General features: G+C 45.2%; 1 protein-coding gene across 1 annotated transcript in view; it reads left to right on the top strand.

Annotated features, from left to right (window-relative positions):
* Positions 1-27401, top strand: part of ENPEP (glutamyl aminopeptidase) — a 354204-nt gene that overhangs the window by 135668 nt on the left and 191135 nt on the right. Inside the window, exon 7 of the mRNA XM_086961606.1 lies at positions 19562-19696. Coding sequence (XP_086817732.1) covers positions 19562-19696 — 135 coding nt within the window. The remainder of the gene's footprint in view (positions 1-19561; positions 19697-27401) is intronic.

Here is a 27401-nt window from a genome sequence, read left to right as displayed (position 1 = left end):
AATTCCTTCGACACCGTTAAAGAAGGCTCATGGAGCACTGACTCCTACCACTTCTAGCTTTTTTTCAGAAATACTGTGTATTGTATGTATGTGTACATTGTATGCCCTACCAAGTTTGGGAACACTTTCCTCTGAACCTCTTTGAGGTGGATCCTTTTGTTTTGAATTAATCTAGTTGAGGAGGACGTATCCACCCCAGTGCCCGTGAGGGGCATTACCTCTTCACTCCCTAATCCTGTTTTTTTGTAGTTACTACTGAGGGAGCCATAACAGCGGCAGCAGAATACATATGATTCTCGGGCTGAGAACGACAATACTGTAGTGGACTCTAGCTTCCCTGCTGCAGTAATCAAATGGCCCTGTGCCTGGCAGAGGTTTTACAACTTGGTCTAGAGTCGGAAATGGGCTTGTACAACTGTGAACAAAGCAATGCTACAAGGAGGCGCATGCAGCCTGCAAGCCCGGCGAAATGTTGCGAGATGCCCGGCAGAGGTGTACGCCGGTCGGGGCTGTGCTAAATCTGTAGCCTGAGTGCCCTCCTTGGAGTGAGCTCAGCCCTGTAGCAGCTTCTGTGACTGGCTTAGCTGGAGGTTCCGGCCCACCTGAGACTTTGCTGGCTGGGTACCGCCATGGTCATAGGAGGGATAAGAGGGCCCTGCAACGGGGAAATGCAGTGAGGCCCCTGCAAGGTGGAAGGGGTCCGGCCGCTGCAATAGGAGCAAAGACCTGATCAGACCTTTGCCATTTGAAGACCGAGCTGGAAAGATTGGAGGGAGAGGTTTTGACATTTGGTCTCTGGAGCAAGATCATGGCTCCATTAAAGATTAAGATGTGCATTGCACTGCCTCATGGCAGACGTATAAGATTTTGGGGAGGCATCTGTGGTTCAAAGGGAAACCCTCTAACCCAACCCCGTATTCAAAGACACACTACAGTATAATTACTAGGGCCATACTTCAGTAGGGCAGGGATTCACTTGTGTGGACGTGGGACTGGAGAACCTGGAACTGCGTGGTGCACACTGCCAGGCAAATCTGTTGTGTACAAGGATGATTACTGCCAATAAAAAGAACTGTGTGCCCTTCCTGAATAGTGGATGGCCTGGGCTGACTATCTGCTGCTGTTTGGCACCCTGACTTGTGCTCTTCAAGGGCTTGTTGGCTTTCCCCCTATTCTTTTGCGGAAGTCTCACGGACATCAAAGACTTCCTGCAAGAAACCCACAGCATCTACTTTTGAGACTTGTAGAGTGGTGGCCTCTTAAGTGCCCACAACGTCTGCTGGTTCCCAACTGGTAACACAGCATGAAAGTGGAACTAAGAATTGTATCTGGAGACCGGATTGCCTTGTGTGGAGCCCTAAAATCATTGCCTGCATCAAAGAAGTGTGACCCATGCATCGCGGGATCTTCAACACGAAAAAGAGTCTTGTTGGTGACCAGATTCACCGTTTGTGGGATCCCAAGTGTCCCGCTTCATCGATCGTCCTGCATCTCTCTTGTGCAACTGCATGCTCATTGCGTGCGATGTCCAATTCACAGATTGTGACCCTCGGAGATGAGGGCATACCCATAGAAATGCCTCATTCTATCCCGTGTGGCACTGCTGAACTTGTGCATATGAGTGTGACCAGTATCATTGCACACCAGGCGTTGTGCCTCATTTCCTAGTAAGTATTGAATTTGCAAATCTTAATTGTGTAACTGGTATTGTCTGGTGCAACCCTTGTCAACGTGCACTAGACGTTGTGCTTAATTTCCAGGAAGTACGGAATTTGCAGCTCTTCTTTGTGTCTGACTGGAACTGTCTAGTGCGATTTGGAGCAATGCGCACCAGACATTGTGCCTCATTTCTAGGGAGGTACTAAGCTTGCATCTCTTCACTGTGTGAGACTGGAATTGTCTGGTGTGGCTAATATCACAGCACAGCAGATGTTGTGCCTGGATTGCCTGGTTGCAAATTTGATCGGCGTGTGACTGATCAGGTGGCTTCTTTCTTTTTCTGAGAGGCTCCCCAGCTACATTCCACATTCATAGATTGTTCCTTTGGTGCCATCAGTGCAGCGGAACAACTGCCCTCTCCTCACATTAGCCCGATGACATTGTGCTGCCAGTTATTATTGCCCAAATCAGGCTTGGGTATTGAGAGTGACTGACAGGCTTGAAAGGACACTTCTGAGAACGATCAGAAGTGAGTCAAGAGACTGCGTGACCCCCCCCCGACCCTACCTCATGCTGCGCAGAACTGGGCTGGTGTCAGAAGGCCCCTTGTGGAATCCTTTTGAGTGACTGACAGTTGCCCTCAGCCCATTTCTCCTCCGTAACCTGTGGGTGAACTTCCCAAGTGGTAGTCAAACCCTAATTTGACAACTGCCTCCTAATTAGTCCTGCTACCTACCCCCACCTTCTTCCCTGGGATCCTGACTAAGTGTGGCTTTAACCGCGTGTAGCCTAGTATCCTGGAGGAGGAATGGTTATCTCCAGTCTGTGGGTATAGGGTAGTCGGGTGAGTTCAGTGGGTGGAGGGAGACTTGGCCCACTGGGTCTGCAATGTGCTATCAATTGACTGACTGGATATCAGTTGCACCACATTATGGTACTGTGTGCGTATGTGTGTGAGTGTGTTACATACGAACCTGCCTGATATCCGTTGCACAGCGTATTGGTGCTGAGTGAGTGCATGTGTGGGAGTGACCATCTGCGGACCACCTCTGACTAACTACCCTGGCCAGCTGTTTTGCTTTACACGTCGATTTCTTGTCAGAAGAACACGGCATTTGACATTGGTTTACCCGTGCAGCCTCGGCCGACGGTGCTGCTTAAAGTGTGATAATTCTTTGTATGTACATATTTCTTATATCGTTGGAAACTGGGGTGCACTCAATCACTGTGTGTTGTTGACTTATAAAACTTTCCAGGGTGGGTGTAGGTTTGACAGCGTTTTGCACGCATATGGGTGCTGGTGGTAAAGTAGGATCTCCCCCAAATGTGCATACTACTGATGTCCTTTTAACATGGTTGGGCCTAGTACAGCTAGTAATATATCCAAGTGTGATTTATTCCCAGAAATACGGGATGTTCATGTTGTGTTGAAAATTGTGTGTGTTATTTACATTCATCACATGTGAAATCTCTTTTGTGTCACTCAGTGTAATTATTGTGAGTGAGTGCTGTGCCAATGCTTTACACATTGCCTCTGTAATAAACCTGACTGCTCAGTGCGAAGGTACCCAAGGGAGAGCGCAGGTTATGCAGTAAGAGTAATCGCCCACCCTTGACAGGAGGGGTAGGTTCTGCCTGGCTAAGGAATCACCTCAGCCAACCAGTAAGTGCCAGTTCCAACAATTTGGATTTACGTGCCAATTGTACCATATCACATATTATGGTTGTGGAACCTAAATCAGTCTAGAGTATTTAACATCAAGGTGCATCTTATTAGCTAGGTTCAGTCCTGTTCTTAATTGGAGGTACCTTTTGATTCTTTCAATAACTAGACTAGTTAACACACTAGCAAAAGACAACTATTTTGTAGCTCCATCTCAACTGTCTTGGATTTTGCTTCACTGATAGGTAATACATTATAACCTTATGCAAGCAAGGATCAAAACCTGGCAAGCTAAATGTGTAGCTATTACAACATAAGGATCAGATGTCTGGGTGATATGCTGCTAATTCTCTAAATGTACCCAAAAAATTATTTAGACATATTCTTTCATTACATTATAGAAGCTCTTCATGTATTTCACATGAAGAGCTGACCTAGGATTACATTGTAGATCTCTATCTGTCTCAAGCTAGAAAATTGAGGCAACTGGCTGATTATCGAGTACAATCTCAGTTTTGGCCTGTTATAAAAAATTACCTGGCTCAACTACCTCAGCTCCACTTTTGTTGAACTTGGTCATCCAGACCTGTTTTTTTCAGCCAGATTCAGTTGTCAAAGCAGGAGTGCATTCAACCTGAACAGCATTTGCAATCCATGGATCAGTTCTCAGAGAAAAAGTGGAATTGAATAAATCATTCCTTTGATAATTTAATCTTCTAAAAATGGTACCCTTGATGAAACCTTACTTGACTTTTGTGGTAAATAGTGGACACCGCTTTTTATAGACTTGTATTAGAATGAATTTGTTGCGTTGCCTATTATGTGTTCCCAAACGTTGGACACATGTTTCTGGTCTCACCCCTTGTCATTCTAAGTTCACTTGCTGAGATTCTAGTAAGGCTCTTGTTTTGGCTTTCATTCATATTAGTAGGGAATCTGCTGCTATTAACATGCCCCTGAGATAAGCTTTGGGAGCGTCCTAAAAAGTGGAAGAAGAGACATCTTGTGTGTCATTTAAATCTTGTTATTACCTTCACCGTTTCTGTGCGCACTAATGGGTAATGCAGGTGGTTAATTTTGAGCCTCCATATTAGGCACATGGGTGTGTATTGCGGTGTGAGTACGTTGATAGTCATTGGTTCATGGTACGAAAGAGTCCTGAGGTCTATGGACATCTCTGTAACATCTAACATCAGCCTAGAGGCAATGAGGAAGTAGTAAAAAGAGCTAGGTCTTGTGCTCTGCTGAATAAAAATTATATTCCATTTTGTCAGGGTAAAAGTCTCTCGATTTGTCCACCAGGCCTTTGTCACCCAACATGTCCTTAAAGCGAGGGCTTGCTGCGCTACCCCCCCCTCCCAAACCTTTGATGGGATTTGCCGTTGGTGTCATCCAAGACCAGGTTCAAATCTACCACTATTCAGTCCACCTAATATATATGCCAAGGCTCTGGAGATTGTGTTTTCTAGGAAAGCCCCTGTGCAATGTTTGGGTCACATAGGTTCATTTTAGTGGAGAGTTTTGTTCCAACCTGTATTATCAATCCCAACATCCTTCTTGCCTTGGCGGGGACCACTGACTTTACCACTCCATAAAATGTAAGGCTACATGATCTAGCCACACCAGCCTTCGTTATGTTAGATGAGGCAAAGAACTGAATGGGAAATAATTTCAATGTAATTTTAAGCAAGTCCTGTTTGATCAGGTCGGTCTCTTGCAGTAGGCATATGTTAGTGGCATTGTGTTTTAACAGAATATTAACTGCTAATCTCTTGGCTGAAGAGTTTAAATCTTTGACATTAGGACAAGTTGTTTTAAACATGTTGGCGTTACTGAGATATGGGAATCAGCGTGATTATTAGCCTTTTTGCTCAGTTCTGTCCTCCACCTGTGTCTTCTTCCCAGCACTTTCCCACCCCATAAAATTAAAACCAGGAAATGTTGCCTTAAACTATCATGAACCCACATGTATGATCATGCCTGGGTGTTGTCTATCCATCTGAGTTGAGAATTGCCTGTGTGTTGCATTCCCTCATTCCTGGTTGTCAATTTCCCTTTAAGTCAGTCTTCTTTTGGGTGGCGGCTTGAAAGTCACACTTCCAAGCATAAACTTACACATCCCAGAAATGGTGTGAGTCATATTCCTTTTGTGGCAACAAGAAGTTTGTGGATCTGCACCCTCCCCTCCAAATCCAATGAGCCCTTCATCCTCACACAAACAGCTTGTCCATATGATCTTCAAGAAGGAGGTGCCAGTGCCATTGTTTCGGGAAGGACCTCGTTTCATCCTGGTTTCCATATCTCTCCATGGGTGTGCCTCCCAAAGTTTCTACACCTATTTAAGAGTGTCCTGCTTAGCTTTTACGGTATCTACTGAGCTATATAATTAATAAATTCAAGACCAACAGTGTTTAAAGTGTAGTAATCAGGAAACAACGTGGCATTTCCACATAAATTCCACCATGTTCCTCAAGATCTAGCTTTTTGGGTAGTTGTAGTTTTAGTAGATATCCTATGTCAGGGGTGTGAGTGTGCTTGCCAAAACGTTTGTTCAGCACATAGTTTCAAAAAGTGAACTGCAACAAGTTTAGTTTGAATGATTACAGAATGAATAATTCTTGTCAGTCAACCCAGCTGATAAAATATCAAAACCTTAACATCATATATGGGAGGGTACTAGAGATAAAATGTTCATGTTTGAAAAGTAACAATATATCTAGTCTTTATGGAAAACCAGAATATTGATTTGGCCTTTATCACTGAAACTTGGGCAGACTTAACATCGGACCCAGACCTAATATCAGCGCTACCAGTAGGTTTCAGGATATTCAGATAATTGGCCTCCAAAAAAGGGTGGTGGCCTTGCAGTTATATTTAGAGATAATTTTGAAACTATTTTTAAAGTTCTTATATATACCACTCTGTGAATCCATACATTTTAAAATTGAACTCAATAGTCACTATTCCTTTAGAGGACTTCATATATATAGGCCACTAGGTTCTAGATCAGCTTTCACTCAATCCATTGGTAGTCTCATAGAACAAAAAGTGGATACTGCAGTTTTCACTATTTTAGTCAACTTTAATTTCCATATCGAGAATTCGCTCGATCCAGTCTCAATCAATCTACTGGCTCATATGGCGGGCACAGGACTAACACAAATCGTTGACGAGTCCTCACACAAAGCTGTTCATCTTTGGATGGCATTTTCATGGATAATCATCAGCTTCACTGGGTATCCTCACTCCCTGTGACCTGGTCAAACCACAAAGCTATTCTGTTCAAGATAAATCGACTACCTGAGGCAGAAAAAACGAACCCACAAATAGGGAGTACTACTCTGTGCCTGTGGAGCGCTATTGATGCTGATTAGCTCAATGCCTCCCTTGTCCAATCAACTCCTATGTTTTCCTCTGATTTGGACACAGCCATTCGTAACTGCCGTCATTAGGTGGACCTGTCACTGACTTAGTTAACTCCAGCAAAACAATACTTCCGAACCCTGGTTCAACGACGGCTTCAGGGAAACAAAGCAGGAATGTAGGAGGTCAGAATGTAAATGGAGATCTCAGCTTAAACCAGCAGACAAAGAAATATATTTAACTAATCTGCAGAGCTACAAAAAAAATATTTTAATTGCAAAAAGGAACTATTTTGCAACAAAAATTGAAGGAGCAATGAACTCCTCCAAGGAACTTTTCGCAACAGTTAAAAAATTATCAAAACTTCCTGAACCTATAAATCCAAATATCAATCAACAATTCTCTAATAAACTAGCACTTCACTTTCAGGATAAAGTTAAGTCTGTCTATAATTCCTTCCTAAACTTGAGCCAAATGGCTGACTTAGATTCTGAATTTCCGAAGGGCACACACAATATCAGTGTTCTAGCTCACTTTGGACCTCTATAGGTCCAACAGACGCAAAGAATACGGATGCAGATCAAATCAGGCTCTACACAGGACCCTTGTCAGCCAGAAAAATTCACTTAGCCCCAGAGGTGATAGCCTCACACCTCACGGCCATTTTTAACAATCTCCTTGAAGTAGGTTTGTTTCCAAAAGATTGGAATGTAGGGTCTATTCTGTCATTATCAAAAAAGGCTAACTTAGACACTAGTGACCCCAACAACTTTAGACCAAGAACTCGATTACCATTCCCTGCCAAACTGGTCGCAAAAATCATCAATAATGATTTAGCCATCTTCTTAGAAAAAAACAAGAGTTTGGATTCTACACAGTTTGGTTTTCGAAGTCATCACAGCACCAAACTGGTGCTTATTACAGCCACGAAAGAAATTAGGCAAACAATAGACCGTGAGGAAATGCGGCTCTGATCCTTCTGAACCTATCCTCTGCATTTGATACAGTCAACCATGCTCTTCTCATTGATCGACTTGAATCAATTGGGATCAAAAATAATGCACTCATGTTCCTGACTTCTTTTCTGACCAACAAAATTCAAACAGTCTCCCTAGGTTATTTCGCCTCACCAGCTTTCTCTTTACCTTGTGGAGTCCCTCAGGGCTCACCCTTGAGTCCTACCTTGTTTAATCTTTACGTTACTCCACTTGCAGCATTACCTAAATAATTTGGCTTTTCCCTGGTTTCAAATGTGGATGACACACAGATCGTTGTCTCTGTCACCAACAATCCTGAAACCAAGGCTACCAAGTTCCACAACTGCATGCTCCATGTTGGTAACTGGATGAGCATCAATGGCCTGAAATTGAACTCCTAAGAAAGGAGGTCCTACTGTTTGGCAACAACCCTTCCTTTTGGTCACACAATTGGTGGCCCCAGGAACTAGGGAATCTGCCTACCCTCAGGTAAAAAACAAAAAATCTGGGGGTGATTATTGATACCATGCTATCCTTTGAAGGACAAATTAATCATATCACTTCCTCATGTTTCCTCATTTTTAAAATCTTAAGGAAAACTTTACCTTTTACCCCACCGGGCCTGCAAAAGAGGGTAGTTACAACTTTAATTTCATCCAAAGTAGATTATGGCAATGCACTTTTTATTAACATCCAAAAACGTTTTGTACATAAGTTACAAACACTACAGAACGCCGCAGCCAGGCTACTGCTGGGCATTCCTAACCATAATTCTGTTTCTCAAGCACTCATTCAACTACACGGGCTCCCCATTGACAAACGTATACAGTTTAAAGCACTCTTCATTGCCTTCAGGGCACAACATGCTGTTGGCCCAGACTACTTTATACAGCATTTTTAACAATACCAACGTGCTCATTTAAAAAAAAAAATTTGGGGGGGGGGTGTTTTTATAGCGCTAACATAACCCTGAGTGGGGTATCAGAGCGCTTTACATTAATATATCTATCAACAATTTTGTTACCAAGTCATCAGTAGTTGTACACTATTTGCGATAACAATTATGCTTACAAAAAAAAAACACATAAATACAGTACCCCGGAGAGGTTAATGTTCGGTGAGAGGTGGCATGAATATGATCATGGATCCCCATGATCATATGCATGCTACCTCTCATTGCGAACATCCACAAGTGGAAATCTGGTAATCCCCAGATTAAAGAAATCCAACTGGGGTGGGAGGGGTTTCATTTTATGCATATCAAGATTATGGAATTCTCTTCCTGCAGAACTAAAATTCAAAACTTACTAAAGTTTAGGAAAGTTCTTAAAACTTGCCTTTTTTCCAAATAATTCTGCCTTTTTCTAGATCTTCTCAGCCTGTCAGATTCTGTTTAGCGCCTAGATACCCCCGGGTGATTGTCGCCCTTTACAAATTTTATTTTCATTTCATTCATTTAAGTACAAAACATATTAGAGAAATCAAATACATGCCATAAAGAGGTTACAGTGAATGAGAGAGCAAGTGGCTACAAAACGACAGCAGAAAAACCATGAGATGGGTATAAAGTGAGGAGGGCTAACGTAGCTGCCACTGTTACTCAAACTGGTTTCAAGTTGGATGAGAAAACTTACTTAGATGTTGTTTGAGGTCCATCCTAGCTACTGAGATTGAGGAGGCCATTTTAATGTGTGATGGCGGAGCACTTCCAGCATTATCTCAATGGGTCAGACATTAGGACTCCTTTGAATACCTGAATTATTTGAGTCGGGTATTCAGGGGAGCTCAGGTGAACTGCATTGATGGAACGCATGCTGTTCTGTAGGTGAAACATCGCTCACATGAGGCCTACGAGGGAGGTAGCAAATACACTCAGATTCCTTTTTATTAGAGATAATCCAGCCAACTCCATGGAGAACTGCTTTCAGACGTGCTCATCTTGATTTAGGGATGCCTGTAAGTAAACAGATGGTTATCTTGATGGCTTATTGTTGGCAACTACTTTGTTGTATCAGTTGCAATAGGGGGGGATTATAATCCATTATACATGCTGCACTTTTTGCTTGATTAATATTAATGTGTTTCAAAAGGCAATGTGGTTAAAGCTATATCATTTCTGGTTGCCGCCTTTATGTTGTTGGAGAAGCGAGGCGTCAGCTCACTGCATTTTGAATCAGTAAGGGTTAGTGGGGTGGTCTCATTTGATCGAATCTGGAGGACCTAGGATAATTCCCTTGGATGTTTTTTTCTCTTCCTTAGCTTTTGAGGGACGATTGTGCCTGATATAGTGACTTCATATTTGATTTGAGTTGGAGGAGGTGGAAGGAAATTGGGTATTTTCTCCACCTTCCCTCGGTGGTCTATAAAGTTGTTCATACATTGTTTACATTGTTATTGTACCTTTGTTCTACTTTCTTAGATCTTGTACGGTTAGCGGAAAGCTCGTCAATGATGCTGACTTTCTTAGTAGATTGTTCTATTAAGGAGGAGGTATTAGCATTAGGTTTTTGAGATATGTGCACAGAGCTAATTATGGGCTTTAAAGTGTTGTTTTCAATACATTCGATGTCTCTGGGGGTTACCATATCCGTTTTATGTTTAGCATGCAGATGCTGTCCTACTGTTAGGACTTTTTAGGTCTAAAATAGTCGTCTAACCAGAATCACAACAAATGTTCAAAGATGAATTAGTGCTCTAATGTTCATGTCATATATGTAAAAAACAAGGGTACCCCCGTAGTAAGACCAGTAAGCATGGGCGGAAAATCCGTTTCGCTCGCGGATTTTCGGTAAATTCGCAATCCGCGAGATTCGCGAATCTCCCGCAAAATCCCCAAATCCGCGAGCAGCGGATTTTGCTCGCACTGTTCGTGTGAGTTCGCGGCTTCCCAGTACAACTTCGCGCCCCGCGAATAAGCGCTAAATTGCAGAAATACGATCTTAGCAAAACTGAAACTACTTACCAGGTTCAAAAGTTCAGGCTCATCATTAGTAGCCATTTCCTGTAGTGCTTCCTGAGGGGCCCCTCCAGAGTTCAGTTGCCTACTTGCAACTATTATGTGACCCAGCTCTGAACCTCAGAATAGTTACACATATGCCACAAAGGTCCTGAATTACAGCTAAGGGAGACAAGCAGGAGCCAGGCTGGAAGTTCAAATCCATTAATCAGCCCCTAATTCATTATTGTCAGTTGGGGCAGGGCAGGTGTTGTAACTAATTTTGCAACAATGAAAGCACTTAGCAAGTGCAAAAGATCACTAATCAGGAAGCACTAAGGAAGCAGGTGCCAGCTAAAAAAATATTCTGTGACACATTAATCAGCCCCAAATTAATTCAGGTCACTTGAGGCAGGGAAGGTGTGCTTTGCTTTGCCACAATAATGTACACTGACTGGACAACCAGAGGGTGCTGTGATGAAACAGAGGGTGGCATGGGTGGGCCAGAGGGTGGCATGAGTAGTCAGAGAGTGGCAGTGGTGACAGAGAGTGGCAGTGATGAAGAAGAGTGTCCCAAACAGGCTGGACACGTAGAAACAACAAGTTCGCAAAACTTGCGACCCGACAGGTAAGTTTGCGTTTTGCGACATTGTACCAAACCCTCGCGAACTGGCAGAAACACGCACGAACACAAAAAAAAAAATCCGCAAATTCGCAAGAATTCGCGGATTTTGCGAATTGCGAGTTTGCAAATCCGCAAAATTTGCGAACGCGAGATTCGCAAAATTCGCCCATGCTTAAAGACCAGGAGTGGTATAAATAGTTGAAAGGAACAGTGGTCAAAACCTTGCAAACTACTACACACGCGTGTCCCATGCCTGACATGATCATTAGTAGTTAAAAGGAACAGTGGTCTCAGGGAGACCTCGCAGGTGCTCGTGTAGCCTGGGCTACTATTACTAGGTGCCGCATTAATCTACAGAATCACTTTCAAAGGGAGTCCGAGCGGGACTCATTCAGCAATGTATGCCGGGCCACAAGGCTCGCCACTACAGTTGGTTCTGAATTTCGGACATTGCGCTGGCTTCACCACATTGCCTCTGTGTTTCAGTGTCATCACCGACTATTAATATGATGCCTCTGTGTTATATTGTCTTTCCTGACTAGTAATGTCAACCGTGCAGGCTTCAGCATATTGCCTCTGTGTTTCACTGTCATCACCAACTATTAATATGATGCCTCTGTGTTATATTGTCTTTCTTGACTAGTAATATCAATTGCAACTTCCCTCCTCAAAAAACTCACATTAACACATGCTTAGTGGGAATTCAGTTCTGCCTTCTCATGTTCCCTAATTTTCATTTACCCCCCTCTTGCATCACCATGTGTAAGCCATATGTAAGATTACTGTCTGTCCTTGCATATATTGATCACCCTTTAATGTTGTAACTATTCTATTCACAGATTGTGCAACCTTTAAAATGTCCTTATACTCGGGACACATGGTTACTCCAATATTTTTCTTCCTCTATAGATTTTACTTGCTCACACTACAGTCCTGATGATGATCTTTAGTTAACAAGATCGAAACGCCGTCAACCTCACAGCCAAAACTCCTCCATTGTAATTGAATAAATTGGAGTTTGGTAGTTTGTTGTCAATGCGATTTAAAGCTTTTAATGTCACCAAGCACTTTCACTTCACGCACTTGCTCTTTTTTCGTGTGAGCACCAGAACTATTATTGTTGCATTTTGAATGATACTCCATTTATGCTGCTAATAAATGTGAGGCCATTTCGAGCCTTGTGTCCCGGCATACATTGCTTAATGAGTCCCGCTCGGATTCCCTTTGAAAGGGTTTCTGTAGATTAATACGGCACCTAGTAATAGTAGCCCAGGATACACGAGCACCTGTGAGGCCTCCCTGAGACCACTGTTCCTTTTAACTACTAATGATCATATCAGGCATGGGACACGCGTGTGTAGTAGTTTTCAAGGTTTTTGTAACTCATTACCCTGTATGAATGAATTTAGTACTGACATGAGGGTATCCTCATGCTTCCCCCATTGGAGATTGAAATTTCCCAGGAAAATTCTACTCTCAATAGAATACGGGTTGGTCAGTCATATGCTCAATGAATTTGTCAGTGAATAGTTTTACTGCCTTTTGGTCAATAAATGATATTAAGCCTCTAGTCTAGATCCTATGTTGGAAATCTCCATGGTTAGGCACTGATAAGTAGTGAACCTGAGACAGTTAAACCATTTCCACATAAGGGAATCATTGAGACTAAAACAATGCCCCCATCAGCTTTTTTGGTTCTGTCAAGGGACGGATGTTGAAACCAACCTGGTAGAAGCATCATAATAAATGTTGGTTTGGAATAAGGGCTGAATCGAAATTTGCCTAGCATAGTAACGGTAATTTTCAATTCTATTAAGGACACGGAGGCGAGGATTATGCTTTTCTCTCTCCGCTGTTTATTAACAGAAAACACATAGCAGCCAGAAAAGCAAAACTTTGTAAAGGATATGCTATACCACTCAACACTGGGATAAACATATCGCAAAAAACATCAAACACATGGGATAAACTACAACTCCCATCAGTCCATAAACATAGTCCTTCCATAGTGTCCACTGCGCTAAGGTAGGGCGTCCATCTTGTGATCCCTTCCTCTTTCTTCGCGCGAGTCACGCCAAATCAACCACGATCCTGTTTAGATTCGCTACCTGGAAGGAAAAAAGCAACAGCGTCAGCGCCGCAAACGTTCATAAGTGATTTGAACAAGGCAAGAAACAATAAATATGCCGACACGTTAGAAGCAAGCACTTTCAAGTGTTTTTACTACACCAATACGTTAGAAGCAAGTACTTTCAAGAATTTTTACTTACACCAATACGGGGAGGGATCTCCGCCGGAGAGTGGGTGGGATAATCCTCGCCTCCGTGTCCTTAATAGAATTGAAACTTACCGTTACTATGCTAGGCAAATTTCGATTCTATGTCAGGACCGGAGGATTCAGATTATGCTTGTTTAAAGCTGACCGACCACCAAACTCGCAATATCCACCACTGGCTTGAAATAGAACCGTTTGAAAGTGGAATCCGAGGACCAATCTGCAGCACGCATTAAGTCCTTCAAACGCGCTCCCAAGGAGAAAGCTTTCGAGGCCATAGCACCTCTGGCCGAATGAGCTCCAAACTGCTTGGTATCAATGCCAGCCTCTTGCAATATCCACCGTACCCAACGGGCTATGGTGGGAGAGGATACCGCCTTATGCGGTTTTCGCAGTGCGATCAGGAGCTGCTGTTCGCCCGGAGGACGAAGTTCTAAAGTCATATCTTCGTATGCTTTTAGGCACTGGACCACACATAGTTTGGGAACGTCCACGAAGGCCGGGTAAGATATAGATCTCGTTGCGGACTTCGTTCGACGACCCACCGTGAAGGTAACTCCATCCGGAGAGAACACTCTCGCTGAGATATCCAAAGCACGTACATCAGACACCCTCCGACACGACACCAGGCACAATAGCATGGCCAATTTTGCCGATAGTTCTTTCAGAGAAAGATATCTATTCTGTTGCCAAGAAAGGAAAAGGTTCAGGACCAAATTAACGTCCCAAAGGACAGAATACCTTGGCTCCGGGGGCAAATCAAGACGTACCCCCCGAAGGAGCCTGCACACCAGGGGATGTTCCCCAATCGGGGCACCGTCTATCTGTTCATGTGCCGCCGAAATCGCCGAGCGAACGGCATTAATTGTTCGATAGGCCAAACCACTAGTCGCTAGTTCCGCCAGGAAATTCAGTACGTGAACGATTCCTGCGACCAGGGGATCCAGGTCCCGTCGAAGACACCAACGCACCCACCTGGACCACGCTGATCTATATCTCTTCGTGGTACTGCTGGCCCATGCTTTAGACAAAAAGGAGTCAGCTGCTCTCGAAAGGCCAGGGAGCGACCAGCGTCTCCGGAGAGCCTCCATGCCATGAGGCGGAGAGAACCCTGCATTATCAGGTGATGCGGGTCCCCGTCCGGATTGAGGAGAAGATGAGGGAGCCGGGGGAGTAGGATTGGAAAATCCCAAGAAAGTTCCAGAAGAACCGGAAACCAAACTTGCGACCTCCACCACGGCATCACCATCACCACCTCCGCCTGCTGGCGGTGAAGAAGGGCCGCCGACCTCATTATCATTGAAAAAGGTGGAAAAGCATACGGCGCTCCTGACTCCAGTCTTGAAGGAACGCATCTGTGGCCTCCGCTAGAGGATCCGGCCTCCAGCTGAAAAACCTTGGTAACTGGAAGTCGAGACGGGACGCAAACAGGTCCACCGAGAACGGGCCCCAAATGGTCTGTAGCCAATGGAACACCTGTGTGTCCAACTTCCAGAGACTCGAGTCCCGCAGGTACCTCGAGTGCCAGTCCGCCACCTGGTTGGCTCGACCCGGTAGGTACTCTGCTGTCACCGAGACCTGGTGGGCTAGGCAGTAGTCCCAAAAATCCTTTGCTAAATTCGCCAAGGCTTTGGACCGAGGGCCGCCCAGGTGATTGACATAGCGCACCGCTGAGATGTTGTCCATCCGTAGAAGGACGCACGATGACGCTGAATCCTTGGTCCAGCAACGGACCGCGAAAGAACCTGCGAGGAGCTCCAGACAATTGATATGGAGTTGCTGCTCCTCTGACGACCAGCCTCCGCCTGTGGAGAAATCGCCGCAACGGGCGCCCCAACCAGATCTGCTGGCGTCCGACTCTATTACTAGATCCGGAACCGACCCGAAAATCGCCCGGCCGTTCCAGGCCTCCATGTGGGAGAGCCACCAGGACATCTCCTCCTTTACCTCTTCGGACAATGGGACCAACTGTTCGTAAGATAGACCTTTCCGAAGGTGGTACGCCTTGAGGCGCTGAAGGGCCCGATAATGAAGCGGACCCGGAAAGATCGCCTGGATGGAGGACGAGAGGAGGCCCACCACCCTGGCGATCTGACGCAGGGACGTGCGCTCCTTGGCGATCGTCTGCCGGAGTTCGTGCCTGATCTTGGCCATCTTCCGTGATGGCAGACTGAGGGAGGCCTGCACTGAGTCCACTAGGAACCCCAGGAACACCATTCTCTGGGAAGGCGTCAAGACAGACTTGTCCTTGTTGACGATGAAACCCAGACCCTGCAATAACGTTATCGTTTGGTTGAGCTGAAGAATCAGCTTGCTGGGACATTGCGCCATTAAAAGGATGTCGTCTAGATAGACGATCATTCGGATGCCCTGACTCCGAAGGACCTCCACCGCTGGATGTAACAATTTGGTGAAACACCACGGGGCCGAGGAGAGCCCGAAAGGAAGGGCTGTGAACTCGTAAACCTGGTCCCGCCAGAGGAACTGCAGGAACCGACGGTGAGGCGGGTGGATGGGCACTACCAAGTAAGCGTCCTTCAGGTCCAGGCGGACCATCCAGTCGTTCGCCCGTAGGACGTCCCTGAGAAGATGGATCCCCTCCATCTTGAAATGGTTGTAAACCAACCAACCGTTGAACTCTCGGAGATTTATCACCGGTCTCTTGCCGCCATCCGTCTTTTCCACCAGGAAGATGTTGCTGCGGAAACCTGAAGGATGCCGTGTTGAACGACAGATGGCGCCTTTCTGGCACAGCACCAAGACCTCCTCGTCGATCAACCGGGCATCCCCTTGGGAAAAAAGAATGGGCCGTGGATCCCTTAATTGAATCGGGTGATCGTAAAATTCTATGTGAAACCCATGCACTGTCTGAAGAACCCACGCGTCCTTCGTAAGTGCTGACCAGGCCTCCTGGAAGCAGGCCAGTCTCCCCCCAATCTGGACCTGGTCCGCCGGGATTACACTCACCGTGAGAATTGTTGTTGTTTGCGTCATTCCTGAAGCCGCCGCGGCCTCCTCTGAAGCGTTGACCCCTGGAGGGGTAGAAGTTAGTGTAATTGGCTGAGGAGTTGTATTGACCTCTGCCGGAGCCTTGACCCTTATTCGGTTGGTTCTGTCCACCACGGCCGGACGTGAGGCCCCTTCCACGACCGGACCCCCGGGAAAAACGTTGGTTAAACACCCTTTTTATGGTGGACTGTGCTCTGTCTAGGGATGAAAAGGTGGAGACAAATTTCCCCAGTTCTTTTATGAATGGATCTCCAAATAGGCCGCCCTGCGCTACTGCTCCCGCCTCTGACGAGGCTAGGTCTCCCAATTTAGGATCTAACTTAATGAGCAGCGAGCGTCTACGCTCTGTTGAAAGGGCGCAATTAGCGTTGCCCAAAAATATCACTGCCCTCTGAGCCCAATTAGAGAGAACTTCCGGTGAAATGGTGGAACCGGAAACTTTGGCCTCCTCCGCCATGTCTAGGATCTTCGTTAAGGGGCCTATTGTATCTAAAAGCTTGTCTTGGCATGACCGCCAGGAACGGTCAATGCCTTTTCGCGGGTCTTTAACAAACTTTGCCATAAAAGTAGCCATTTTCCCGTCTAACTCAGGGGTCAGGGCCACTTTTCCCTCCAGTGTAGGCCGCGGACACTCTCCCCTGAGGCAACTACGTGCCTCCTTCTCCAGTGGCCTGCGCAGACGTCCCGCCACGAACTTCGCGACTTTGTCGCCCGGTGCCCAGGCTGCCGACCTCGGATGGATAATATCGTCCGGGTCAAGCATACCTGAGGCATCATGAGGCAACTCCGCCGCTGATCCAGACGGGCGCCACGAGCGCACTGAATCCTCGTCGTCATCCGTGTCCGCCAGGGAGAGCCCTCCCGAAGAGGAAGGGGCTGTCGCGGTCGACCCCGAAGGGCCCGGGGCTGGGAGCGACGCAGGGGTGTCAGGCTCCGTTGCCTTAGCCAGGAACGCATCCCGGAGGCGTTCAAAGGCGTCCTTATCCACCCCTTGCGACCCCCCGGAGCCACTATCCCTGCATACCTTCTTGGGGGCAGGTGGTTTAATCTCAGAAGTGGCAGGGGCAGAACCCTGGGCACCCAGTGCCGTAGAGGCCAATTTAGTGCACTCCTCCACAATGCGGGCCGAGAGTCTATCCTCCATAGGCCCCACGATCTCCTGCACACACCTATAGATGGACTGATCTACAGCTTCATAAAATTCGTCATCCCCCAAGTATTGGTGGGTTTCCTCCTCCACATAATATCCCTCTGCCATGACTAAGTCCCTTAGGGCGGGGGAAGGAGGGTTAGACTGGCCCAGGCACCAGCAATGTGGGCTAACCAGAGGTTAGCAAAGGCTTTGAATATCTGGCACACCAGACAGCAAGAGGCAGCACTCCTCGTAACGCGCTGACCCTCTTAATCAAGACCGGGTCTCAAGCCGCCCCCCAGCGCGCTCACAGAACAATATGCAAATCACGCCGAGTAAAATCGGCAAGTGCTGAACTAAATACCGCCCGTAGGCGTCAGCGCGGTAAACCGCAAGTACAGACCCACAAACGGGCGTCAAGATACTGGGGCAGTACAACCCTGGCCGGGCGTCACGGTGGGGCAGCAGTCGAAGGCTCCGGCGCGATCGCTCTCCTCAGCGCGGCTCCCGATGAAGGGAAAGACGCGCTGAGGAGAACGAGACGCGGCAGCGCCCTCTAGCGGCAAGCGAAACGAGCCGCAATTCCGGGGACAGTCGCGTCAGGGGCGAAACGTCCCCGTGACAAAGGCAATAAACAGGGGCTCTGCAAGGGAAAAGCAAAACGTTTTAAAAACCCCCACAACAAGAGCCCACACAATCGTATTAACACACGCAGTACCAAAACCCCAAACGCTCTCACCACACCCAAAAACGAGGGAGAGAACAGGGAAGGCACGTAACTGGCTGCGCAGCAGCGAAGAAAGAGGAAGGGATCACAAGATGGACGCCCTACCTTAGCGCAGTGGACACTATGGAAGGACTATGTTTATGGACTGATGGGAGTTGTAGTTTATCCCATGTGTTTGATGTTTTTTGCGATATGTTTATCCCAGTGTTGAGTGGTATAGCATATCCTTTACAAAGTTTTGCTTTTCTGGCTGCTATGTGTTTTCTGTTAATAAACAGCGGAGAGAGAAAAGCATAATCTGAAGCCTCCGGTCCTGACATAGAATCATGTTTCTGTGTGTGTAAAGCTGTAATCCTAGATCCTTGTTGATATGGAAGCAGCATTAGAGAATGAATGGTTAGCATAATATCACACACATGGGCTCTCCACTCTCCTAACATGATTTGGGGACTACCCCTAATTCTTCAGACCAATCGAGATAAAGGATGCTGTTTTTTTTGTCACCTTGCATTCATTGATGCATAAGTAACTCTTTTTGAAGATGTGTCTGGGGCTCTATGAAATCTTGTTCATGTGTTTAGTACAGTTTTCTAGTTTCTGCTATTCTATGTGGACCTGTGTATCATACAAATACATGCAGAGCATATGCGGACTCTAAGCAACCACTGTTCACTGAAGAATTGAAAGATTTAGCGGGGCATTGTAGAAGATACCTTTAACTGAGCAACAAATAGCCCTGTTTCTAACCTGTAGGTTTTCGTTGGTAAAAACGGTGCCAAAGTTGTACCTCACCTAGTAATTCTGGATTATGTAAAACCTAGAAACTTCTGATTCAGTTTGTGCTGAAAGCAGGGTTTTTTTCAGCCAGAAAGCAATTACAGGCCCACTTCTGATCAGCCCTAATTGTATGTATAGAAATGTATGATTTAAATAGCTTTGAGAGTGTACACCTATGATCTGCGACTCTCAAAGTTACTCGTTTCTTTGTAAGAAAGTCATTTCGCCCCTAAAAAAGGCAGGTGGGAGTCGTGCAAAAGAATTATATATTTTCTCAGAATGGTCTTGGACCCATTCAGGTAGATGCTTAGCTTATCAGTTCTTTTATTGCTCTAATCGAACAATATAGTGTCGCTATGGTTTTTTATCAGCCACATTTTTGCTGGAGCACCATTTCACAATTGATCCTTCTTTTTCAGTTTGACCAGGTGTTAAGTGATGACGTGCTTCCGGTGATGAAAGATGATGCCTTGCAGTCTTCACACCCTATAGTGGTCAATGTTTCTACTCCAAATGAAATCACATCTGTGTTTGATGGTATCTCATACAGCAAGGTAAGTGGTGCATGACATAGTATATGTTATTGCTCTGGCCTTATATAATGAGATTATTGCATGGTCTTTCACGATTAATACGATATAACTGTTGGTCACTGAACTTTTCATGTTGCCCAAGTCGTTGTCTATCATTTGATATGGATCACAATGCAAATGCGTTGCTTCCTTTAGTAAATTGATTGCCTCTCAAGGATTCACTGCAGCATCCATGTGGCTGCCTATGCTAGTTTGATGTTTTCATTTTCTAAATGTTGCATATTTGTGACTTTTTATTGTATATGTTGTATGTAGTTTCTTTTTGGGCTTTACATAGTTATAACATCTGCCACTTTGCATAGCTAAAAAAAATAGCAAACGTTGGTAAGTGTGACTCCTGCAAAGTTAAAAAGGGTGGGCCAGCTTTTTTTAATGAAATGTTCCTGTTGCCTTCGGGTCTTCAAGTGTCAGTCCTGTTGTCATTCAGGGCGGATTAGGGTCAGATTGGGACAGACAATAGGCCAAGGCACTAAACTAGAAGTGGCCACCGTTAGTGAATTAAAGAGCTAAAAATAAGTGGCCATGTTAGCAAAGTGGTGCTGTTTTGAAATTGCAAAGACATGCTGTGTAAGTGTTTTGCAAGGTATGGCAGGCGGCATGGACCTGTGCTTCCAGTAGGCAATGTTTGTTACAATATCAGGGAAATATACAGTACAAACTGGCCTAGCAAACCCTAACCAAGCTCACAAGCAGCCAGACAACACGGCCCTCACACTGACCTATCAGACCAGCCGGTTGGGCACTGACTGGTTGCCCTAAAGGCCAGTCGTACCCTGGAGCTGATAGTGTCATTCTGCCTCACAATGCACAATACGATTCTCTTTCTAAGAAGCCAAAACACCATACTGCCAATGTACCTTCATCATCCACTGACGACATATTGACCCATCCCAGTCAATCAATAAGTGAATGTGCGACAGACTCTTGCCAGATAACCCTAAAGGTCCCCAATGAGTCCTTTTCTCACGGTCTGTCCCCTTTACTACGTAATGTAACCCTTCTCACCTTTCCTAAAAAAATACCTTTATCTGGAGAAACTACAAAATTTGAGGGCCTTCCCAAATCTTCTGTCCTTGGATAAAACTTTCTGAGAAAGTGGTAAATAAGCAATTTAAATGCACATCTGTACATTCTGTATTGTCTGTTTGCTCCAAAGTACGATACAGGGACAATACCGCAAGTTGTAGAATATGGCCAGAAAATTCTAACTGGTTGTGACACTTGCATCAGTGTTTCTAGCCACCTTCCTTTGATGCCATTCAGATTGAGATCCTTCTTGCACTGTAACTGCTTGGGTGTAGGAACATCAGCCTGTGCTGACACTAATTCAACTTTAACAGTAAAGTCAATGGACCTGTTTAAGAAAGGTAACTTACACGTTTGAGGAATTTACACTTTTGAGTAAGTTAACTATGTTGCTTATTCACAAAGTCTTAGTGTAAGTTAATACTAAAAGTAAAAAAAGAAAACAGTAGTAAGTCCAGCACCACTCATAACTCATGGCCGATGACTGGCACTCCAACATCCTTCCATAGATGGAGGTAGAAAATTAAAGTAAAGCCTCATGTGAAATAATGTTAAATTAAATTACATTGAATTAACTTATTTACAATAGTTATAGCTATAAATATCTATAATTTAACGTTAAAATATATATAAAAGCAGTACATATTTATTGTGTAAGTATAAAATACATCAGTACCCTATTTTAAATGTAACGATTAGTATAACAATATTTTTCATTAAAATATATCTAAGCTGATGTTTAATTACTTCTATACACCACTTTTGGTAATTAGTAATGCAAAATATACTTTCTTTAGGTGGTAATTGTCTTTTTAATTTAAAATTCAGAAATATGATTTTAATGTATTGTGGTACATTCAATTAATTAAAGATTCATTAAAAAAATAAGTTAATAGTGTTGCAGCATATGTTATATTTTGTTGTACAGTTAAAATACATATATAAAATGAATTTACATTAATATTTATTATAAAATTGTGTAATTATTTATTTTTGTGTTAAATAATTTATTAACACTTGCCCTAGACTTTACCATAGGGAGACTCCTCAGTCAGGGTGAAAATCTCCACATGGAATCAGTGATAAGGTGGAATGTTGTCACTCGAGATTCCTCACTTCTCCCAATGTCACTGATAGGTCTTCAAACTTGAGCCCCGCATAGCTGTGGGATAGCAGTTGTTCCATTGTTCTCAGGTCTTGGTGTTAGCTGTGGGGAAGTGGTTGTTCCATTGTTCTCAGGTCTTGGTGTTAGCTGTGGGGTAGTGGATGTTCCATTGTTCTCAGATCTAGAGCTAAGAGGTAGTGGCTGTTACATTGTTCTCAGGTCTTGATGTTAGCTGTGGGATAGTGGCTGTGCCATTGTTCCCAGGTCTTGATGTTAGCTGTGGGGTAGTGGCTGTTCCTTTGTTCGCAGGTCTTGGTGTTAGCTGTGGGGTAGAGGCTGTTCCATTGTTCTCAGGACTAGCGGTAGCTACTCACAAATGGCTCAGCGACGCCGCTGATCGCTGTTTACCCACCCCTCATATCAAAGGAAATAGACACCGCCACCCTGCCCCATGGTTTAATGACTTTTTAAAAACTGAAAAATCGAAATGTAAGGCACTTGAGCGTCAATGGCGAAAAGACTACGCCCCTGACGCAAAAAAGACCTATCATGAAGCCAGGAATTTATACCATACTGCCTGCACAAAAGCACGAGCCTCATTCGTCTCTAAAACTATCACGGAAGCAACAAATAAGCCGAAAACTTTGTTCAATATAGTCAAAGAACTAGCAGGCGCACAAACCACAGCCTCGGCTCCCCCACTGAACACTCAACAATGCCAAGATCTAGAATGTTTCTTTACTGAAAAAATCGAGAAAATCATCAGGGACATTAATACCTACAATAATGAACCACCCCCTTTTTCTGACTCGGAACATGCTCCCTCCTGTGAAAATACCCTGGAATCCTGGCCTCCCATCTCGGTAGACATACTGAAAACCATTTTTAAGAACATCAAGTCCGGCTCCCCCAGTGATCCGATTCCGATTAAAGTAATTAAACAACTGGACCATCGCTCCCTGGAAATCATCGTAGATACGCTTAACTCCTCGTTTGAACTTTCTACAGTTCCGGCCCTCTGGAAACACGCCATGATAACGCCTTTGCTAAAAAAGCCCACAACAAATCCGGAAAGTCCAGCTAACTATAGACCCATATCCCTGCTCCCTGCCTTTTCCAAATGCTTGGAGAGACACGTCCACTCGGTCCTATCCACCTTTGCCGAAGAAAACTCGCTTTTGCACCCCTCACAATCGGGTTTTCGGGCTGGTTTCTCGACAGAAACCACCCTTCTAGGAGTTACGGATCACATCCCGAATCTCCTCGATAAAGGTCAGACGGTCGCGCTTGTGCTTTTAGATCTGAGCGCGGCCTTTGACACCATATCCCACGAAACTCTCATCAAGGCGTTATACAGAAATGGTGTCCGTGGAAAAGCGCTTGACTGTATTCGATCCTTCCTGGCGGAACGGACCTTCCAAATAACATCCTCATTGGCCTGTTCCGACACCTTCAATGCCCCCCACGGAGTGCCACAGGGATCTATATTGAGTCCCCTGTTTTTTAATCTTTACCTCAGACCCCTAGCTGACCTAGCCGAAAAATCTGGACTTACCCTCATGACCTACGCCAACGATTCCCAAATAATATTCTCCCTATCTGAATCTTGTCCGACATCCCCATCTCTCCTCAAATCAGGGCTTCAAAACATCCTTAATTGGATGACAAGAAACCAAATAAAGCTCAATGGAGACAAGACAGAGATTCTTCTCTTAGGAAAACGTCGAGATCTTTGGAATCCTTCACACTGGCCTAACCAGATGGGTATTTTTCCTACCCCAGTGACTCAAGTTCGTAATATGGAAGTCATCATGGATAGCTCCCTCTCCATGAGCCAACAAGCCAGCAAAGTTGTCGGCCTATGCCTTACCATCATCGAATGGCTGAGGAAAATCCTTTGGATGCTGCCCTCCTCCACTCAAAAGACAGTAGTCAATGCCCTCATAACATCACGGCTTGACTACGGCAATATTCTGTACCTTGTCTCCAACAAAGCGGTAGTCAGTCGACTACAACTTGTCCAGAACGCTGCAGTCCGACTACTGTGCAGAATCCCTAAAAATTCCGGAGTCTCGAGCTACCGTCGGGAACTCCACTGGCTCAGGGTAGAAAGCAGAATCCGTTTTAAAGCCCTGAACTACATGTTCAGAATCAAAGCAGGTACTGCACCCAAATACCTTCTAGCTCTGGCTCACCCCTATACTCCCAAGCGAAATCTTTGCTCGCAATCAGCTGCCAACTTCTGTGTACCAAGATTTAAATTGGCAAGAATGGGAGGCAGATCTTTCGCCCACCTTGGACCATCCCTCTGGAACGCACTCCCTCCCTTCATTCGAAAGGAGGAAAACCATGTCAGGTTCAGAAGGCACGTCAAGACCTGGCTATTCGAACAATAACAAGAATAGCCAGTAATTCTCCTGACATCCTTATGCTGTGTCTCGGCGCCGGGAAACCCTTTTTGGGTAGCTGTAGCGCCTTACAAATTTAAAAAATAAAATAAATAAATAGGACTTGGTGTTAGCTGTGGGGTAATGGTTGTTCCATTGTTCCCAGGTCTTGGTGTTAGCTGTGGGGTAGTGGATGTTCCATTGTTCCCAGGTCTAGAGCTGTGAGGTAGTGGCTGTTCCATTGTTCTCAGGTCTTGATGTTAGCTGTAGGATAGTGGCTCAGCCATTGTTCCCAGGTCTTGATGTTAGCTGTGGGGTAGAGGCTGTGCCATTGTTCCCAGGTCTTGGTATTAGCTGTTGGGTAATGGTTGTTCCATTGTTCCAAGGTCTTGGTGTTAGCTGTGGGGTAATGGTTGTTCCATTGTTCCCATGTCTTGATGATAATTGTGGGGTAGTGGCTGTTCCATTATTGTTCCCAGGTCTTGGTGTTAGGTGTGGGGTAGTGGCTGTTCCATTGTTCTCAGATTTTGGTGTTAGCTGTGGGGTAGTGGTTGTTCCATTATTGTTCCCAGGTCTTGGTGTTAGCTGTGAGGTAGTGGCTGTTCCATTGTTCTCAGGTTTTGGTGTTAGCTGTGGGGTAGTGGTTGTTCCATTGTTTCCAGGTCTTGGTGTTAGCTGTTGTGTAATGGTTGTTCCATTGTTCCCAGGTCTTGGTGTTAGCTGTGGGGTAATTGTTGTTCAATTGTTCTCAGGTCTTGGTGTTAGCTGTTGGGTAATGGTTGTTTCATTGTTCCCAGGTCTTGGTGTTAGCTGTGGAGTAATGGTCGTTCCATTGTTCCCAGGTCTTGGTGTTAGCTGTGGGGTAATGGTTGTTCCATTGTTCCCAGGTCTTGGTGTTAGCTGTGGGGTAATGGTTGTTCCATTGTTCCCAGGTCTTGATATTAACTGTGGGATAGTGGCTGGTCCATTGTTCTCATGTCTTGCTGTTAGCTGTTGTGTAATGGTCGTTCCATTGTTCCCAGGTCTTGGTGTTAGCTGTGGGGTAATGGTTGTTCCATTGTTCCCAGGTCTTGGTGTTAGCTGTGGGGTAATGGTTGTTCCACTGTTCCCAGGTCTTGATGTTAGCTGTGGTATAGTGGCTGTTCTATTGTTCTCAGGTCTGCTGTTAGCTGTTGTGTAATGGTTGTTCCATTGTTCCCAGGTCTTGGTGTTAGCTGTGGGGTAATGGTTGTTCCATTGTTCCCAGGTCTTGGTGTTAGCTGTGGGGTAAGAGTTGTTCCATTGTTCCCAGGTCTTGGTGTTAGCTTTGGGGTAATGGTTTTTCCATTGTTCCCAGGTCTTGATGTTAGCTGTGGGGTAGTGACGTTTCCATTGCTGTTCTCAGCTCTTGGTGTTAGTTGTGGGGTAGTGGTTGTTCCATTGTTCCCAGGTCTTGGTGTTAGCTGTGGGGTAGTGGCTGTTCCATTTTTCCCAGTTCTTGGTGTTAGCTGTGGGGTAATGGCTGCTCCGTTGTTCTCAGGTCTTGATGTTAGCTGTGGGGTAGTGGCTGTTTCATTGTTCTCAAGCCTTGCTGTTAGCTGTGGGTTAGTGGCTGTTCTATTGTTATCATGTCTTGGTGTTGCTGTGGGGAAGTGGCTGTTCCATTGTTCTCAGGCCTGCTTTTAGCTGTTTTGTAATGGTTGTTCCATTGTTCCCAGGTCTTGGTGTTAGCTGTGGGGTAATGGTTGTTCCATTGTTCCCAGGTCTTGGTGTTAGCTGTGGGGTAATGGTTGTTCCATTGTTCCCAGGTCTTGGTGTTAGCTGTGGGGTAACAGTTTTTCCATTGTTCCCAGGTCTTGGTGTTGCTGTGGGGTAGTGGCTGTTTCATTATTCTCAGGCTTGCTGTTAGCTGTGGGGTAGCGGACGTTCCATTGTTCTCAGGTCTTGGTGTTAGCTGTGGGGTAGCAGCTGTTCCATTGTTTTCAGGTCCTGGTGTTAGCTGCGGGGTAGCGACTGTTCCATCGTTCCTAGATCTTGGTGTTAGCTATAGGGTAGGGTAGCGCCTGTTCCCTTGTTCCCAGGTCTTGGTGTTAGCTGTGGGGTAGCGCCTGTTCCATTGTTCTCATTGTTCTCGGGTCTTGAGGTTAGCTGTGGTGTAGCGGCTGTTCCAGTGTTCTCAGGTCTTGATGTTAGATGTGGGTTTATGGATAGCGGCTATTCCATTGTTCTCAGGTCTTGATGTTAGCTGTGGGGTAGTGGCTGTTCCATTGTTCTCAGGTCTTGATGTTAGCTGTGGGATTTTGGATAGCGGCTGTTCCATTGTTCTCAGGTATTGATGTTAGCATTTGGGTAGTGGCTGTTCCATTGTTCTCAGGTCTTGATGTTAGCTGTGGGATTATGGATAGCGGCTGTTCCATTGTTCTCGGGTCTTGATGTTAGCTGTGGGGTAGTGGCTGTTCCATTGTTCTTAGGTCTTGATGTTAGCTGTGGGATTGTGGTTGTTCCATTGTTCCCATGTCTTGATGTAAGGTTTGACACAGTTGAGTTTAAACTGGTTGCTGATTATTAATAAGACTCTAGCGCAGTGTCGAGGAGTGAAGGTAGGGATTTTCCATTTTTAAGATAATTTGCCTGTCAGCTGCATAATTGTGGCATGTACATTATGCACTCTATCTAGTGCAAACACATACAAATAGGCGATCAGTCCTGTGTTGATGCAGCGCAACTTTCCTTGCAATGACCCCTAGTCTGTATATTTGCTTTTTCAATTACATTTCTATGAATTATTATTCTCTATGCATGAAAATGGTGTTCTTGAAATAGGGTGACAACGCGATGTTGTGTGGGGAGGAGTTTGTTTACTGCTGATACATTTATAAATGGCTTCACCTGTTCATTTTCTTGGATCTCTTGCCTTTAAAAGTGTATTTTTAAAAAAATCACTTCAATAACTCTATCCTGAATTTGGTGTTCACATCTATTTTAAGTCTTGCAAGTCTTGGCCACAGCTAGTGAACCGTGCCATCTAGTGGCATATTTTTGTAGTGCATCAACAGCTGGAGAAGCTCTGAGAAGAGGCCTTTTACCCCCTCAGCATGCGCACGGATATCATTGCACGCACCGCCAGCTAACAGATCTCGTTTAGGTAATTGGCACTTATTTTTAGGAA

Source organism: Lissotriton vulgaris, chromosome 3_1, assembly GCF_964263255.1.
Source record: "Lissotriton vulgaris chromosome 3_1, aLisVul1.2, whole genome shotgun sequence".
Classification (NCBI taxonomy): Eukaryota; Metazoa; Chordata; class Amphibia; order Caudata; family Salamandridae; genus Lissotriton; species Lissotriton vulgaris.
The sequence above is the reverse complement of the archived record's forward strand: the minus strand, read 5'-3'. Positions and strand labels throughout refer to the sequence as shown.